This window comes from Biomphalaria glabrata, chromosome 3, assembly GCF_947242115.1.
Source record: "Biomphalaria glabrata chromosome 3, xgBioGlab47.1, whole genome shotgun sequence".
Taxonomy (NCBI): domain Eukaryota; kingdom Metazoa; phylum Mollusca; class Gastropoda; family Planorbidae; genus Biomphalaria; species Biomphalaria glabrata.
Genome location: NC_074713.1, coordinates 14,689,375 through 14,708,507, shown reverse-complemented (window position 1 = coordinate 14,708,507; position 19,133 = coordinate 14,689,375). Strand labels below are relative to the sequence as shown.

Below are 19,133 nucleotides of genomic sequence, written 5' to 3'. Positions count from 1 at the left end.
TAGGGTTTACTGAGCGTTAGGGTTTGAAAAAAAAATGCACCCCCCCTCCAAAGTTAGGGACGCTTTCTATGTATGAATCTACTATGAAATATTTTGAATTGAATTTCAGAGAAAAAAAAATGTGTTCGAGAGAAAAATTATTGTCTTTTTTTTAATTATTTTGTTGTGAAACTGTTTTTCTCTTTATTTCAACAAATTCAGAAAGTTTTAAACCAATTTAGAGATGTTGATAAACGTATTAATTTTAATTACATCAATATCCCATTAATGACACACAACCGGTGTCCTATAATTTTTATTTACATAACGCATTGCTTACTTTTCTCTTTCGCTTGGGTTGTTGTGCAACCATGTTCTATAGTGGGCCGCTGTGGGCCGCTTAAAAAAAAAAAAAAGAACTAATTTTACTAACATTTCTTTTAAATTTTACTATTGTCCTTTAGATCACACTTCACCACAAATGTGCAGCTGTATTAAATAATAATAATAATAATAATCTTTATTATCCGTAAGGAAATTCGTCTTACAATTTGTGCATTACACCAAACAAAAACATTATAACTATAAGAAACTGTTAGCACTCGTACATAATGTTCAGGAATTGTGGAACTAGCTTACTAGTTGTTATCATCGAGACTGCCTTCAAATTACAGCCAGTCAACATCGACCTGTTCCTACGCTTGTTTATTTTCAAGCAAGAAATACTTGTTCACAGATGTAAGTGGAACCCGAAAATATGAAAGTTTAGCAGCAAATATTTTAAATGTGGAAATACAGCTTCTGGCAAGACCCATAAAAATCTCATGGATGAACAGACTTAAACTTCTCTTTTAGGTCATAATTTCCTTAGTGTCATGTTCTCTAGAACTGAATCAGCTTCTGTGTTAAAGGGTGTACAGACGGTATTGAGAACTGGTTCCAAGTTCTCCGGAGGATTTCCAGCTACCCGTCGCCTCAGCGTGGCCCTCCGGTGGAAACATCCAGAGGTGGATCTGGACAGGCTAAGAACGAGTAGCGAACCAGGCCTTCTAGCAGGTCTCCCTGGGTGAGCTTTTGTTTTTTTTATCTCACTCGGGGTGGGGATGGAACAAGTAACCTGCAACCCAGTCCAAAAAGTCCGCCAGGCCGTTCCACAAAGGGGGCCGTCATCAGAGACCCGTGGCTGGAGTGGCGGCCCTTGCACGGAATAGTGGCGGTTACAGTATAGGAATATGAGACAAGCTCCCCGCAGTTAGCGCTGTTTCCGGCCACTTATAGCGAGTGGGCCAGGACCGGTTACGGCGCGCTGTGTACACGGCACGGCCCGGTTTTACCAGTCAGTCAACCAATATGGCCGCCTACCGTTGGGTGCCCTCAGACAGGACAGGGGTGAAGAACCCCATGTCCAGGCCTGGTGGTTGGATAAAAGCCTTTCTAACCATCAACGGGATAATGGCGCCTCCGGCGCCGATTCCCTACTGGACTTCATCGAAGGTTCCAAGTTCTTGTTTTGAAATGTGCTTTCAAATTTCACAATCAAGGAATCCAAATAAGTCTTTTACTTTTCAACCATTTCACTAGGGATAGTTTCACCTTTTAGCAAAGGAAAATTTAAATCATGTTTTCACGTGCTTGCCTGAAGAAGTGTGATACCTTTATTTGAAAAGATTTTACATGCACATACATTTCATGAGCAAACAACCCATCGCAATGATGTCCACAACCAACATGAAGTTTGTCTTCCACACTTCAAGGCCTTTCAAGAAACATAACAATTTCTGCCTTAAGATCTCACACTCTTCTCAATACCTTGCCAGAGGAAACTGCTATGGTATCAAACATCGGAATGTTTAGTCTCCAAATCTTCAGGTACAGTCTGTGGTTAAGACCCCTAGCTCTGATAAGTTTGATCACTAAGATAATTGGGTCAATATTGAAATTAGGTTTGCCCACAGATTATACCGGTATTTACACACACAAAAATCATTAATATAAAAAATAAATAATTTTAAATATCTAGATCTATATACATTATTTTAAAACTATTATTGAAACCCTTGATTCCGAGGCCTTAAAAATCTGTCTAGAAATGTCATTCTAAAACGCTTTAAGAAAACGAAGATTTACTAATTGGTAACATATCAAAATATTTAGTCAAAGACGAAAACTTAAGACAGTATTAATTCATGCTATGACAATATGTGTGTGTGTGTGTGTGTGTGTGTGTGTGTGTGTGTGTGTGTGTGTGTGTGTGTGTGTGTGTGTGTGTGTGTGTGTGTGTGTGTGTGTGTTTAAATAATTAATCTTTATTACATTCTGACCCTTCATTTTTTCGGAAGACGTTTATTGTTGTACCCTACTATAGGTTCTTCCTGGAGTTAGTGGAAAAATTGTAGGCTCCTAGCCATTGCCAGCAAGGGGGTCTGGGGGAGATGTGCAAAGCCCCGCCACCAAGCACTATTCTCGGTATTGGAGTATCTACAGTGCATTTTCCTGCTATAAAAAGTTTTATTTCAAAAACCTTATGTGCTATTCTTACTGACATTTTTTTAACAAATTCAAAACCCTCTTAGCTTTGCTCATAGAATTTGGTGACAGTAGTTTGCTTTAGCATAAAATTGAAGAGAGAGGTTTTCAACCTCAAAACTCTCTGTGTGGGGGTATTTAAACTCAAAACCATCTGGAACGGTTTTAAAGTTTAAAAAAGCCCTCTGGAAGAGGGGATTTAAACTCATAACTCCCCTTGGCCTGGCTACGCTTGTAGAATTTTGAGTGTATAATTTGCTTTTTTTATATTGAAGAGGTATTTTTTTAGATTCAAACCCCGCTAAAGGGAAGTTTTTAATTAAAAACCCCTTTGGCTGCACTAATATAATTTTTAGGGTGTACTTTGCTTTTTTTATATTGAAGAGGTATTTTTTTTTTAGCTTCAAACCCGCTTGAGGGAGTTTAAACTCAAAACCCTCTGTGGCTACGATCATAGCATTTTGAGTGAAAAATTGTATTTTCTTTTTTGTTTATATTGAAGAGGTATTTTTGAGCTTCAAACCCCGCTGAAGGGGGGTTTAAACTAAAGAATCCCTTTGGCTACGCTTATAGAATTATGAGTGCGTAATTTGCTTTTTTTATATTGAAGAGGTGGTTTTTAGCTGCAAACCCCGCTGGAGGGGGTTTTTAAACACAAAACTCCTCTTGACTACGCTCATATAATCTGGTGACTGATGTATGGATAGTCTTATATTGAAGAGGGGGTTTTAACGTAGATTTCGGAGGGGGGTTTTAAAATCATAATCTTTCTTAGCTATGCTCTTGAAATTTGGTGTTTTTTTTTTTTTTTTTTTTTTTTATAGAAGAGGGGGTTTTGACTGCAAACCCCCTAGTAGGGGTTTTTAAACTCAAAACCCCCTTGGCTGCGCTGGGGCTAGTGATGGTTTAGTGTTAAAATCTCAACTAAAATTAACAAAATCAAAGCAAAAAATCAGTCACTAAATTCCGATTCCGCCCCCCTAACTCTGCGGAGGGCTACGCCTATGCTCGATATAGATTTATATAAGTTATTTAAAGAGAGACCGACAGGCAGACAGGGATACAGAGGTAATGCTCTCAATGTAACCTAAAACCTATTATAGACATACACATACACACAACAATGGAGCAATGAATGAGATGCTAAACGTCACGTGGTCACATCACGTGTCAAACAACTTGATTCCTTTAATAGACAATTGACTCGATCAACAGACGAGCCATAGTTCTAAAAAGCGTTGTATCCGTTTCCTTGTGCGCCAATGTGTGTGTTTGTGCGCGCGTGTGTGTGTTATTCCCATGTTGTAGAAACGTGCGATTATGCCGCCTAGATTAAATGGCATGAATTAAATGACATGAATTAAATGACATGAATTCTTCTTCATCTTCTTCTTCGTTCTCATTAAATGACATGAATGAATTAAATGACATGAATTAAATGACATGAATTGAATGACATGAATGAATCTGTTGATACCAGACAATAAAAACAAAATAAATGGATTAAGAAAATACAATTGTAAATCTAGTTTCAGACTATTCAACATTTGATATCTACATCTCAAAAACTAGACATGGTCAGGCTGGCACCGCATTGAGCGAAAGTGAGAGGATCAATAATCAATCATTGCAAGGTAAACCCAAAACACACACCCGGAGACAGAGAACAAAAGAAATAAAGAGAAAGAGAAAGGAAGAGAGAGAGAGAGAGAGAAAGTCTACTGACTACATAATCATACAGTCTAGCTACTGATTGCATAGTCATACATTCTACTGACTACATAGTCATGCATTCTACTGACTACATAATCATACAGTCTACTGACTACGGAGACATATAGTCTAATTACTGACTACATAGTCATACAGTCTACTGACTACATAGTCATACAGTCTAGCTACTGACTGCAGTCATACATTCTACTGACTAAATAGTAGGGGTGCACCGGATAGTACTTTTTGATATCCGGCCGGGGCCGGATATGACCGGATAGTAAAATTTGATATTCGGCCGGGGCCGGAGCCGGAGCCGGATACCTAAGTGTCTTGCTAATATCTTGTGTTGCTGAACATTTTACAAAACTGTTAAATAACATACCTATATTGGTTGGTTTTATTTTTTTTTCCTTTCATATACGTCCTAGCATGATACACACTGGCTAAGTACGCATCTTAAGTGAAAAAAAAGTAATAACAAGGAGTTAATTGACTGTCACAAATTATTAAGAATATTGTTATCAAATCAAGATACTTAACTGCTGGAGTAATATTCAAGTTAACACGTTAGAAAAATTATTTAATCTTAATATTTATTGACAGTGTAATATCCTTTGTTAGCACGTTGTGTTTTTTTTTTATTCTGGCTTAAAAATGGTCAATGTCTATCAATAAATTGGGTGTCAAGGACCAAAGAAATAAAATAAAGAGTAGGGGGGTGTTTAGCTCTCCATTTAAAGATTGCCATGGTCGTGTCTTCTACAAAATAATTAGTTACTGGCTTACTGGGCTATATAATCTCGCTATATAATCTCGCGGTTTGTGTTCTGTGTAGCTAAAGGTCACTCGTTTAGGTGCGTCTGATCTTTAGTCCAGCTTATTAATTGAGATTTATGTTCAAGTAACTCGGCACTCTTGAAAAGGTGTGGCCTCTAACCCAACCACGTGATTAAGATTTTTCTCCAAATAAACAAACTCTTTGTCCGGATACCCGTGTAGATGTTTGGCTTGAAGTCCAGTCCACCCCCCTCCCAATTAAGATTAACTACTAAGTAAACAAACATAGTTCCCTCGTGTGACATCTAGAGAGTGCTTACGTCCATCGTATCTGACTTGTGGTCACCTGTCAATCAATGAACTCAATGTGATGGACTAAACAAATAAAAGGGGGAGGGAGTTGTTCATCTCTACCTCTGGAGATATACCCGCACAGCTAGACAGACGTCTGGTCAGCATGACGTAGTCTAGGAATATAGCATTTTAACATGTTAACTAGCCTACTCAAAGGTCAAGACAAATTGAAAAAAGTGTCAGCCATTGCTGCTCTGTATGTAAAGCGCATTTATGATGTAAAGTTTCATTTCTATCTATATTAATTTATTAACACGCCTTGTCTTTATAATAAACGATGTTTGGTGCATATTCATAATGGCTCTATTTTTAAGCACATTATTTTGTTTTAATATAAACATTAATACATTCTACAACAGACATTAATGGAACGAGGTCCACTTTATGCATATTAAATAGGTGTATTTTTTACTATCCGGTTTACTATCCGGTAGTGATATCCGACCGGAGCCGAATAGCACCGGATAGTAAAAAAATGCCGGATATTCAGCAGAAGCCGGAGCCGGAGCGACTATCCGGTGCACCCCTACTAAATAGTCATGTATTCTATTGACTACATAGTCATACATTCTACTGACTACATAGTCATGCATTCTACTGACAACATAGTCATGCATTCTACTGACTACATAGTCATACATTCTACTGACTACATAGTCATGCATTCTACTCACTATATAGTCATGCACTCTACTGACTACATAGGCATAACTACAGAGTCATATAGTCTAACTACTGACTAAAGAGTCATTAGTTAGACTGACTACATAGTTATACAGTCTACTGACTACATAGTCATACATTATGCTGAGACAAATCATGTTCCGGAAGTTGAAATCGGAACTAGTGAAACATGGCCTTGTGGGATGATCAGATACTTCAAAGCTGCAAACTTTATCACTAGATCTATACAAGATACTGCCCCAGTAGATAAAGTGTATGGAGAACTGCCTGATCTGGAAACCACTGCGCAGTTCATTTCAGATAAAGGGCGGTTTATTTGAACCCTTCAACTTGAGAACGAGAACAGCGACGACAAAGATGGCACCTATCTGGATATCCGACATTGTTTTTAGTTGTAGACTTTAAAGACAGAAGTTTGTCAAGTCGTGCACATATTCTAGTCAACATTTCTAGTTTTAGAGTCACACTAATGTACGTCATTCCAATAGGTAGCAATGTGTACAGTTGAAAAGGTTTCTTAACAACGAGTCGCAGGTGTTGTCAGGCCTCGGTGGAAATAAATCAGTTACACAGCAGAATTCACGAACCGCAAATTACAGAGTTTGTCCGTAAAAACAATATCCATGATAAATATGCAAGGACATAAATAATTGCCTCGGATGGTTTAAGAGTTATTTCTGGGAGAGATGAGAGTGACATCAAAATAGATTTCAATAGACTCTCTGTTCACCAGCATCACGATTCATGACTTTGCAACAGCGGCACCGTGTACCCTCCAACCGTCTCCTGGGTTTTACGCATATAACCCCCCCATACCCCCCCCCCATGCCCGCTATTTCGACCTTTAGTGCAGGTTGTCTAATGATCTGGCAATTACTACAAACAGATCTTATTGGAGTACTCTAGTAGAGAGGGAGTCTTTATCACTAAATGTCAACATTAATAGTTCCAGAGAGGCACTGACATTAAAAACATTTATTTTTCAGTGGAAACTTGTTGCCAATTACTTCAACAACAAAAAAATCATGAAAAATATTTTTTTATATCAACTTTTGTCTAAATTTAGAAGCCAATTAGCCTTTCCCCCCCCCCCCCCAACCAAACCTTTTTTTTTCCAATTAAAAAAAATTCTAATCAATATTGAGACGCGCAGTTGTATGTAACAACACATTTCTGTCTAAAGTAATAAAAAAAAACACAACTTCCACATAGTAATACTATTTCCCTGCTCTGGTGTAAGTATAGGTACACAGTAGGCCCATGGGCGTAGCCAGGATTTTTTTTCGGGGGGGGGGGACTCTCTTCCTTTCTCTTTATTTCAAAAACCTAATGTGATATTCTTACTGACTTAGACCCTCCCGCGCCATTCGGCGCATTTCAAGCTGTTTCCACAAAAATCTGTCACTGGTAATTTCTGAAGCCTCTTGCCACCTGCTCTGAGGACCTCCATGAATGTGTGGCGCCAAGTTGTACTAGGATGTCATCGCAACTCTTCTTATGCGTAATTCATTTTGTCGGAGAAAATGTCCAGCAAACCTCATGCGACGCTCTGTCACAATCTTACTTAGTGGTCGACTCCCAGTTCGGCATATGATTTCCTTGATTTAGACTCGATCTCTATAAATGACTCATAAAATCAGTCTTAGCCATCTTTGTTGAGCCACATTTAGTGTTTTTTTCAATTTCAGCAGATGACTATTCACAGCACTTTATTAATGGAGCCCCGTCGCTGGTAGCAAAATCAAAGCAAAAAATCACTAAATTCCGATCCCCCCCCCCAGGGGGGGAGGATTTCATTTCGAGGGGGGAGGGGGTCAAACACCCCCTCCCCCCCCGGCTACGCCCAGGACAGTAGCACACAGGAATGCTCTGAGATGAATTGGAATAAAGAAATACTTTCCAACATATTGTGAGACTAAAGTCATTGTCGTGCTATGGAAGCTAACCTGAGCCTGCAAATACTGCTAGCTTGTAGTTGTTTTTTGTTTTTTGTTTTTTTACAAAGCTTTATTCAAGCTACTCTGTCTGGTTAAAAGTGTGTACACGTTATTTCTCCCATTTCCCATTCTCGAATCAAGTTGAAACTTTGAACAATTATTTATTTTCGATGACAAATGAATGATGATGAATCAATAAAATAAATTAACCAGTCAATTGGTCGTAATCCATTAATTTTCTTTTATAGGGGAGACTCCGAGATAAGCCTTGTGTAGAGAATTAGGCCATTTTCTAAAGATTTTAAAGTACAAATAGACAAGGAAATCTTATCTTTTTATTACGTTCTTGAACAGTGGAAGGCAAAGTTCGGGCCTCTCTTTGGAAGGACAGGATAGGCATTTTCTGGTAAGGCTCCACAAGGGCAAGGTTAAATCTCAGTAGACCTTATTGTTAGCTTCCGGAGCATGTGTTGTCTCATTCTTGTGTCTCCAGCAATCACGTGACTGATTCAAAATAATTCCATTCAATGGGCCACATTCATCAAAAGGAACGGTCTCGTGATAATATAGATAAAATAACGAAAAAAAAACTGTCACGTGATAACCATTGCTGATTAAAATTAGATTCGTAATGTCTATAGAAGAGAAAGAGAATTGCGTGGCTCAGTGCTGTTTGTTTACGATTGGTGAATGTGGTACATTTAAGTATTGGTTTCTTAAAAGTTTTTTTAAAAATTATAATGTACTTATTATGTATGTACCTTGATGTGCTCTAACTTTAAAAAAAAAAAAGACAATACTTTTCAACGCCTTGGTTAGGGTTTAGGCAAAAAAGAGGCAAGGAGTCGAGATTTCCTTTTTCGAGCGACATAAATGTAATTAAAACTAGATCTAAATCTCAATATTAAATAATGGGACTTTCTCATACTTGGAGTGACCTTGGGAGCTTGAGTCCGAATCCTGACATAGACCTGACATAGACTACGAATGTTTAAATGTGACTCGAGCTAAGCGCCTAAAAGCAGCACGGAAACCCTAGAACTATCCTCCTCTCCCCCACAGACACATTACCATTGGAACGTTGATGAAGTGGAATTTTTGATTTAAAAAAAATGTAGATACAAAGTCATTCTTCTTACCCTATCCCTACATGCCTAGCATCTAGATGTTATAGAACTATCTATTTATTTATTGATTTCGTCAAATTTCAAATAGTAAATTATTTTTATTACCTTTTCTTTTTAAACATTTTTTACTTTCCTTTTTTTAAAAATAAAACTTAAATGTGAAAGAATATTTTAGAATAGTATCTTGATAAAGATCAAAATCTTGATCTATTTCTTCCGAGCAGAACTAAGCTCGAGTGGCGCAAATAACACAACAAAACCAAAAATTGCCAGACCCGAAATTATCAAATCATCAATTACCGCCCTTGTTTTGGCATCCCCATGTCCCCGAGGTTCAAAACAGCCTCCAACGCTTCTTCATTCACTTACCAGACCCAGCATGTCCCCGTGAGACGAATAATCCGGTTTCAGCTGGTTATGTTGAGCCAGCTAGTGTTGGTTCATTCTGAAGCGGCCTCGTTTTGAGTCCAAACTCGAAAGCCATTGATACCAGCCAGCAGACCTTCACTGGGCAGACGAGACCGTCCGGCACCAAGGTCGCTCAGCAAGGTCGAACCACGCCCTTTGGGGCTTTGCGTCATAACAGTTCATGAGATTAGTATCGATCCGTTGCTGCGTGGGCGGTAGCTTTATTTAGGTCATAGACGGTGCGCATGCGCACTGAATTAGTTCCTCTTGAAAAAGAAATAAAAATAACAACAACAAAATAACTGAAATATTGTTATTAGAAGACATTGTTAGGAAAAGATAAATAATGTTTTATAGTATTTTTTTAAATTTAGACTTAATCTAAATTTTAAACATGTATAGGCTTTAACAAATCATAAAAGAAAGGTAATAATTTAAATTTAAATCCTTGGAATTACACGTTTTTTTGTGTGTTTTTTTTTAGCAGCTCCCGGGAAAGGGGAAACGCCGCTATTAGTTGAGCCTGTCTGTCTGTCCTTCCTTCCGTCACTTTTCGATCTCAAAAACTAGAAAGATGTTGAAAATCGGCTTTCTTAATACTTTGCAGCTTAAAAAGTTCTGGCGTAACGGCTACTTTTTATCTTCTAAAAGCGTACCATTTTGTTTTAAAAATTAAACAAGTGAGCCTTTTTTTTTTTCATGAAAATACACAATTTTTTAAATTATTAATTATTATTACTTGAGATAAGAGACTTCCCCAAACTCCGAATAAAGATAAAAACCTACAAAGTTTTCAGGCAACAAAATCGAAACTTTTGGAGGACAAATTGAAAAGGTCTCCACAGGCGCGATTCTTGTCGACTTTCTATGTCAGAACTTCGACGTACTTTAGGGTGACAAGACCCGTGACAAAACGTCTTACTGATCCCGAAGAGGATTTACGACAGGCGCTATATGTATCTTGAGTGTACCTTATTGAATAGTATTTGCCAATGCTGCCTTTTTTTTTTTTTTTTGTTTGACTAAATCTGACCTGCGATTTTTTTAGTAAGAAGAATCTAGGTCCAAGCTTCTCGAAACTTTTTTTTTTTACATCACGTGTGAAGATCAGTAAATTGAAGTGAATTAATTGTCCATTCTCGCCTGTGTTCTTTTAAAGAAAAAGTCATTCTAAATAGTAAAACGAAGACAATCTCCAGAAAGAGCCTTTTCTAGTAAAACAAACCACAAATTTTCTACGAAACAATATTTCCAAAAAGAAATTGATTAACGGACTAGTTATTGTGAACATTATTTAAGTAAATTCGAATTACAAATGTACTGTAAATATATGCACAAAATAGAAACCGGAAATTGTGTTACTAGCGGCCCCCGAAAGGGGAATAGACGCTATTAGTTTCGTGTGGTCTCTCTGTCCGTCCATCCGTCCCGTTTAAATCTCGTAAACTTGAAAAGTTATTGAAAATTCGACATCATAATATTTTAGACCTTTCACATTTCTGATACAACGGCTACTTTGTTCTATTCTGAAAGCGAAAAAAAAAATTTTTTAATCAACTATGCAAGCAGTTTTTTTCAGAAAATACACAATTTTTACAACTATTCACTATTAATAGTAACAACACAAGAGGTTATTTAGTAAGAGGGGTGACTTTTTACCATATTTTCAACACATTTATGTAAATGGTTTTAGATTGTTTGTCAAAAAAATATTTTTTTTACAAATGTATTGCTAAGTTAAGTAAGTTCAATCATACTAAGAATTACATTTACAAAAAAAAAAACTGTTTACTTTTTTTTAAAGAGAAAAAATCTAATCAATATGTATATATGTCGAGCATAATTTAAAACAACAATTAATTAGTAGTTTTTAATATTATCGCGTGAACTACAGTGGTCCACTTCATGCAAGACTTACAAAAAGGATTGTTTTTTATTTGTGCAGAATTTTTTTTTTATTGAGACTGAATAACAGATTGACCTTTTACAAAACAATTAGATACTCATTATATGACATCAGTTAAGCCAGGTTCACATCAAGCTTCACCTTCACTTTCACCTATCCCTTGGTCTGCTGGACCGTTGGGGGCACCTAACAGGATCTGTCAAACTTCTTTCTCTATTCTTGTCTGTAATTTGCCTTTGATAGAATTTCATTCTGATGTTCTTTCTGAAATTATTGAAATCTGCCTTTTTACCTGCCTGGGTGGACCACTTCGGGGGCCGATTTTGAGTTTGTGTTTCCACACAAATTGTCCTTGTAACCTTGTTAGAATATTTTCTTGTTCTTTTCCAAGTTATATTTACTATTGGTTGCCTGGTTAATGTCATTATTAATGTGCTTGTAGGTCATTAATGTCATCACTGAATGTCCCTTCAACACAAAATATACACACGCAATGTCTAATGTGAGCTCATTTCTGTTCGTACTATAGTGTAGTATTATTTTTTGTTCTACATGTTTCGTTTGGTAGATTACAACTTACTAGCTCAAACTAGGTGAGTGATGGCGGGGGGGGGGGGACAGGGTTCGAATCCGGCAACACATTGAAACGACACTCAAAGAGTGCAAACCACACGACCAGGCAGCCGTTGGTGAGCACGTGGCGTGGAGTCACCGTGACCCACTAACACATTACTGAGCTGGTCAAATCTGATGTGCATGTTTCTGTGCTGATGATAGACGTGCATGGGGAGGGGACGGAAAGGTTTTTAAAACAAGAAGTGGGTCAACATCGGCAGGCGGGGGAGGTCGAGCGCGTGCCAGCGATCATTTCGTGCGCGTGCTTGACAGGTTATCGATTGAGACCCGTGTCTGTAGTGTGTAAAGTACTTTGAGAGTGCTCTGGGTTCCGTCCTGCCTTGGAGCTGAGCCGTGTGTACTTTGGTGTTTGGGACTTCAACCTCAGTAATGACATAAGATCTGGAAATAGCAATAACCATACCGACAGCGGTGTTCTTGTATCCTATACATAACAAAGAAACATCGTTTTCATTTGAAATGGGTCATCCTTAATAAAACTCGTATGGCGTGAATATAATGTGTCAAGTTTGTGCTTTAAAAAAAAGAAATAAAGTCATCACAGTCAAGTTCACTATTAATGCAGACAAATGACAAATTGTTAGTCATTTATTTGAACTAAGAAAAGAGATTTGTCGAGACAGGTGTTTCAAAAGAAAAACACAAAAATCTGTAACTTAAATAGTTAAAGAAATGAATTGTGGCTGAGAAGAGTAGATAGCCTGTAGTAGTTGGTAACATAGTGTAGTCACATAGCATAGTTACACGGCTTAGTCGCATGGCTTAGTCACATAGCATAGTCGTATAGCATGGTCACATAGCATGGTCACAAAGCATAGTCACAAAGCATAGTCATATAGCATAGTCATATAGCATAGTCACATAGCATAGTCATATAGCATAGTCACATAGCACAGTCACAAAGCATAGTCATATAGCATAGTCACATAGCATAGTCACATAGCATAGTCACATAGCATAGTCACATAGCATAGTCACATAGCATAGTCACATTGCATAGTCACATAGCATACTGATATAGCATAGTCATATAGCATAGTCACATAGCATAGTCACATAGCATAGTCACATAGCACAGTCACATTGCATAGTCACATAGCATACTCATATAGCATAGTCACATAGCATAGTCACATAGCATAGTCACATAGCATAGTCACATAGCATAGTCACATTGCATAGTCACATAGCATACTCATATAGCATAGTCATATAGCATAGTCACATAGCATAGTCACATAGCATAGTCACATAGCATAGTCACATAGCATAGTCATATAACATAGTCACATAGCATAGTCACATAGCATGGTCACATAGCATAGTCACAACAGGCTCACCATACAAATAAGGGTACACTAAATAAAGGACTAAATGACAGTACACCAAGTCCTATCCGACTTATCGTTTGTGTGCAGACTTACAAAAATAGCTTTTAGTTTTAGTGATGTATAACGATAACACACACACACACACTCTTCCATACCGAAACATAAAGTAGCCTACTATAAGATATAGATTCCAGCATGACTAAATGATTAAAAAAACACTAATGCTTTTTTTAACTATGGACAAACAACAGTACGATAAGAAAAGTGTCTGAGAGCAAAACAAAAATGTATCAAAGTGAAATCTCTTTATCATTGGAATCCTCGTCAGTCCCTTGAATTACGCCATAGTTGTGCTTTGACAGTTCGCGTAACCATTTGCCTGAATTCTTTCTAGTCATCAGCATTACCTGCCTGTGGCTGAATGAACTCTTTATTTTGTGTTTGTTCTGCTTATGTATATGTTTTTGTTGTGTAGTCTTTATATGAGAAAAAGAGTCCTTGTAATCACAACAAATTTCCATAAAGATCAATAAAGAAGTCTTAGTCTTAGAAGGATCTCAATAGAGAGGCCGGTTCATTCTTTCACATTGTCCAGCCAGATTTTCTTTGGATGACCTTTTATTCGTGTTCCCTGCGCTTAACTTTGAAGTGTAGCCTAATTTTTGGACACTTGTAAAAGTAGATAATCATTTGTTTATTTTTCCTCGATGTATGCTACCAAGCAACGTATAGCAGCATTTGCTCTCCAAAGCTTGAATTTGTATGTCAGCCTCAGCATTCAATGTCCAACTTACACACCCATGTGGTGATAGGGAGACTACTACTTTTAATGTTATTTGGAAGCTGATGTTACACTTCCAGATTGACCACAATTTATTCATGACACTGGATACCAAACCCAAAACGGTTTAATGTGATAACTATCGTTCTCTAACTTTTTCTTGTTATTTGTAATGGATGGTACAAGAGTTAAATAAGATCTCCGAAATATAGGTCTCTAGTGTATTAAAGTTTCAATTGATAGCATGAGGTGGTGACAGCCTCTCTGACAGACATCTAGATCTAGTAAAAATAAATTTAAAAAAAAAAATGGTTAAGTCCCCTTTCAGACTTTTTGATCTATGGGGTGGAAGACGTAAAGGTCCTCTGTTTCTGATGGCAGTTAACATGGGTGTCATGACGTCAGCACAAAGACCAGCCGCTTTACTTTCCCTAGGTACCCATTAAAGTTGGGTGGACTCAGGGGCGTCCTTTAAATCCCAAAATTAAAAATCCGTCTTCACGAGGATTCGAACCCGAGGCCCCTATGATCGGAAACCAAGAGCTTTACCATTCAGCCACCATCTAGGAATAACTTTGCTACAAAAAAAATGTATAGGTAGTATACGTGGCACTCGAACTCGAGATCTAAACGTGACAAACGGACGGACGGACAAACAGAATAAAAATCAATAGCAAATTTTCCCTAACTTGGCCTTTAAATGTATATTCAAGTCAATTTAAAGTGAGACTTTTACACTAATGCAAATATACTCTTGACATTATCTAATTAACCGAATGCCTGATCATTTTATAACATTTTAATTATCAAAACATTTAGGCTAGATCTTTTTTTTTTTTTAATAAGTTTTGGTTGGTCTTCTTTATTTTGGTTTGTGGTTTGTACTGCAGCATTTAGAATAAAAGTGCTGGCAAATATTCGTCAAATTGGCAGATTACACAAAATACGTAAAATAAAAAAGTTGGCTCATTTTTTCTTGAGCGGGGAACATAGCGGAAATGGAAAGACCGCCATCTCTGTTAACTATGAAATAATCTTACAGCGGCCAAATTGATCGAACATCATATATCAAGTCATAACATTGACCGTTTCTCCACCAGGCCCCATACATCTTTTGACCGTTCTACTTTCACTGGCAATCGATGTCCCCCAACATCCAAGCTCACTTCAAACAAGACTAGCTACAGTTTTTTTTTCCCTTTGCGCCAAACTGGGTCAGCGTCCTACTTTTTAAGTTTGCGTGGGCGGCTATCGATTAGCGCATGCGCACTGATTCGGTGTCATGGCAACGTCCTTGATTTGAGTCCCCAATGAATGATCAGTTTCTTCACACTTTGAAAAGCTGAGGTAGGGAAACAAAAGATCGTTTTTTGTTTGTGTGTTTTTTTTTACTGAAAATGTTTATAACTTTTAGATCCCTAAAATCTTTTAATAAAATAAATCTTCATTCGATATAAATAAATAAATAATAAACATTGTACTTTGGAATTACATGATTAGTTTGAGATTTGTCAGGTTTATTTGTTCCCACGCGACTCTGGGAAAAGCAGCATTGGACATCTGCCCTGCTACCTGTACCAATGTATCTAGATCTGAGATTGCCTGACAGTTGCGAGCTAAGAGAAGTTTAACAAGGAGATTTAAACAGAAATGGGAATCAAATTGGATCATGTCTTTCCACCCAGAAAAATTTTTGTTATTAAGAGTACTAACAAAGTACTAAAACAAATTAATTCCACTTATCTTATAGTCAAAAAACTTGTAACCTTTCTGATATATTTGAGAAAGTTTGTGTAATTAAAAACTAGAAATGAAAGAGTGAATTTAATCGATGCTCAAAATACAATTTCAATATACAAAAGGCCATTACTTGAATGGGAGAGGGGCACGACCAACAAAAAAAGAGAACATGTCAGACGAACGTCTGGTATTCCTATCTGGTATTCCTATCTGGTATTCCTATCTGGTATTCCTATCTGGTATTCCTATCTGGTATTCCTATCTGGTATTCCTATCTAAATCTACTACCAAATAGAGACTATAGATTTAAACAAATAGGTGTAGTAATTTACTGGGTTTAGTTGTATTTATGTGAGTGTGTGTGTGTGTGTGTGTTGTCTGTGTATTCAATAATTTTAACATTTAATGTCTTAGTCTTTGCAGACGTTTTCATTGTCAGGAGACCAGCTTCTAAATAGTGTCTCGAGGTGCTCGTTTGTTTCTACTTTCTCTTTTCCCGCGGCGCACTTTTCTACTCGCCGAAAGCCATCTTGGACCCTCCCAGACGTGACCTTCTTGTCCCTTAGCCCCATGTCTGTTGAAAATAACGTACGGGTGTGACTCTCTGTCGAGGACCGACCCACCAGATTTGTGATTGTCGTTATTAGAGTTGACTGACCCACCAGATATGTGATTGTCGTTAGAGTTGACTGAGCCACCAGATTTGTGATTGTCGTTAGAGTTGACTGACCCACCAGATTTGTGATTGTCGTTATTAGAGTTGACTGACCCACCAGATTTGTGATTGTCGTTATTAGAGTTGACTGACCCACCAGATTTGTGATTGTCGTTATTAGATTTGACTGACCCACCAGATTTGTGATTGTCGTTATTAGAGTTGACTGACCCACCAGATTTGTGATTGTCGTTATTAGATTGGACTGACCCACCAGTTTTGTGATTGTCGTTATTAGAGTTCACTGACCCACCAGATTTGTGATTGTCGTTAGAGTTGACTGACCCACCAGATTTGTGATTGTCGTTAGAGTTGACTGACCCACCAGATTTGTGATTGTCGTTATTAGAGTTGACTGACCCACCAGATTTGTGATTGTCGTTATTAGAGTTGACTGACCCACCAGATTTATGATTGTCGTTAGAGTTGACTGACCCACCAGATTTGTGATTGTCGTTATTAGAGTTGGAGTTGACTGACCCACCAGATTTGTGATTGTCGTTATTAGAGTTGACTGACCCACCAGATTTGTGATTGTCGTTATTAGAGTTGACTGACCCACCAGATTTGTGATTGTCGTTTTTAGAGTTGACTGACCCACCAGATTTGTGATTGTCGTTATTAGAGTTGACTGACCCACCAGATTTGTGATTGTCGTTATTAGAGTTGACTGACCCACCAGATTTGTGATTGTCGTTATTAGAGTTGGAGTTGACTGACCCACCAGATTTGTGATTGTCGTTATTAGAGTTTTAAATTTTCAATTACTCCGTAGTAAACTGCCATCCTCCCCAAACACTGCCCGAACGTTTACTGCTCCAAGAAACCTTTTTATTAAAATTCGTCTTATTAGATTTTAAACTCTTCATAGGTGGGTGGATACAGATCTTGAAAACGGCTCTAACGATTTTCCTAGAAATTTGACAGTCTTTGTATATCCATGGGGAAAAGCATTATTAGCTCTGGTTTGACTGTATAATTTTTCAAAATAAAATCATCTTAAATTTAAATTTGGAATGAAGTTCTATGTCTTGAACTTGCGCCGTTGAAATTCTCGCATAACTAAAGAGTTAAATAGGTGTTCATGAAAATTGTGCGTACCGTCTTATATACAAATCATTAGCTTGGCCAAACTAGAAGCTTCTATACCATATCTCTAACTAGATCCAGTATTCTGGTCTAGACATCTGACTAATGTCATTTAATGTTTCCAAGTCTGAATCTATACCAAGAAACTAGAATTGTATATACTCTGAATAGATTTATATATTGGCGAAACCAGAATTATTTTTCGAACATGAAAGAAGGGGGGGGGGGAGAGGCAATTGGGTTGGGGGGGGAGAAGGAATTGGGGTGGGGGGGGGGGAGGAAAATGGGTTGGGGTAAAAAATGTTCCTTAAAAAAACAACAACGATTACTCATTAAGATCAAAGTAATCGCTCTTACAAAAATTCATCAGCTTGATAGAGGAGGAATCGTCTTAAAAGAAACTGTATTTAGAATGTTACTTGCTTTTAAAATGCTTTATATCTGTTTAAAACAATGAAATGGTGCCTTTAACGCTAAATATTTAGCTAAACCCATTGGATAACTAACATTTAGATTAAACATTTATATCTCAACAGTTACAGATAAACAATGTCTGCGACCTCATTGACTAAGTAGTCGTAACGTGAGAGAGAGAGAGAGAGAAATAGTGGGGGGGGGGGGAGTGTGGTTTGAAAAATGAGGGTTCACTCCAGGACTAGCGCCTCCAGTGGTCATTCCCCTTCCTCCATCCGCTCACCTCCCTGTAGTTGTTGTGCACTGTTACGATGACATGCGCTTCCTCTAATAAACAATGCTTGCCAGAACAAAACAGCACAAAAGTTGGGTGAGGACAGGGTCTGAGTGGGTGGACGTGGCAGGAGGGCGGGGGGAGGCTGGCTCAAGATAGTGTGCATAATTAATAGACTTGGGTGTTCATCCTGAAAGAATAACATGGTCTAGACTTAATTGCTTGGTGTAACAGATATTTTCTAATATATATGAAAAGCGGTCTATAGGTGTGTTTCTTTGGGGGGTGGGGGGGGTGAGCCAGTAGGCGATTTACTATACAGAATTTACATAACCTAAAGAATTTATATAACCTACAGAATTTATATGAATTGTATGTACCATAAGCGTTGACTCAGCAAGAGCAGAATGAAGTTTTTTAACATCTTTGAAATCTAAAGGTCCAGTGAGCAGAAGATGCCAAATTCGACAATTTTACCGATTGCTTTCAATCCCAGTAACATGTCAATGATGTATATACAATGTGACTGGACGTGGCGGTATTCCAATATCCACAATTAAAAATCCAAAGTAAACAAGGTTACAAAAGACAGTTTGTGTGCAAACACAAACTCAAAATCGGCCCCCGAAGTGGTCCACCCAGGCAGGCTTCAATATTTTCAGAAAGAACATCCGAATGAAATTATATCAAAGACAAATAAGGGATAAGAATGGAGAAAGAAGGTTAACAAATCTTGTGT

The 19,133-nt window shown here is 37.7% G+C and overlaps 1 protein-coding gene across 1 annotated transcript; it reads right to left on the bottom strand.

Moving 5' to 3' along the window:
• Positions 1 to 16,352: 16,352 nt before the first annotated feature.
• On the bottom strand, positions 16,353 to 18,560 carry LOC129925014 (probable serine/threonine-protein kinase clkA). The gene is made up of 2 exons (XM_056022872.1): positions 18,404 to 18,560; positions 16,353 to 17,332 (listed from the first exon to the last, which is right to left on the bottom strand). Exons 1-2 carry the CDS (start codon positions 18,558 to 18,560, stop codon positions 16,353 to 16,355), a joined length of 1,137 nt encoding a protein of 378 aa, XP_055878847.1.
• Between the last annotated feature and the right edge of the window lie 573 nt (positions 18,561 to 19,133).

Excerpts from the sequence above, each read along its gene's own strand:
- LOC129925014 (XM_056022872.1), bottom strand. The coding sequence starts at position 18,560 with ATGCACACTATCTTGAGCCAGCCTCCCCCCGCCCTCCTGCCACGTCCA. Across the intron at positions 17,333-18,403 it reads TGCACAACAACTACAGGGAG|TCAACTCCAACTCTAATAAC; the intron begins GTGAGCGGATGG and ends CTGGTGGGTCAG.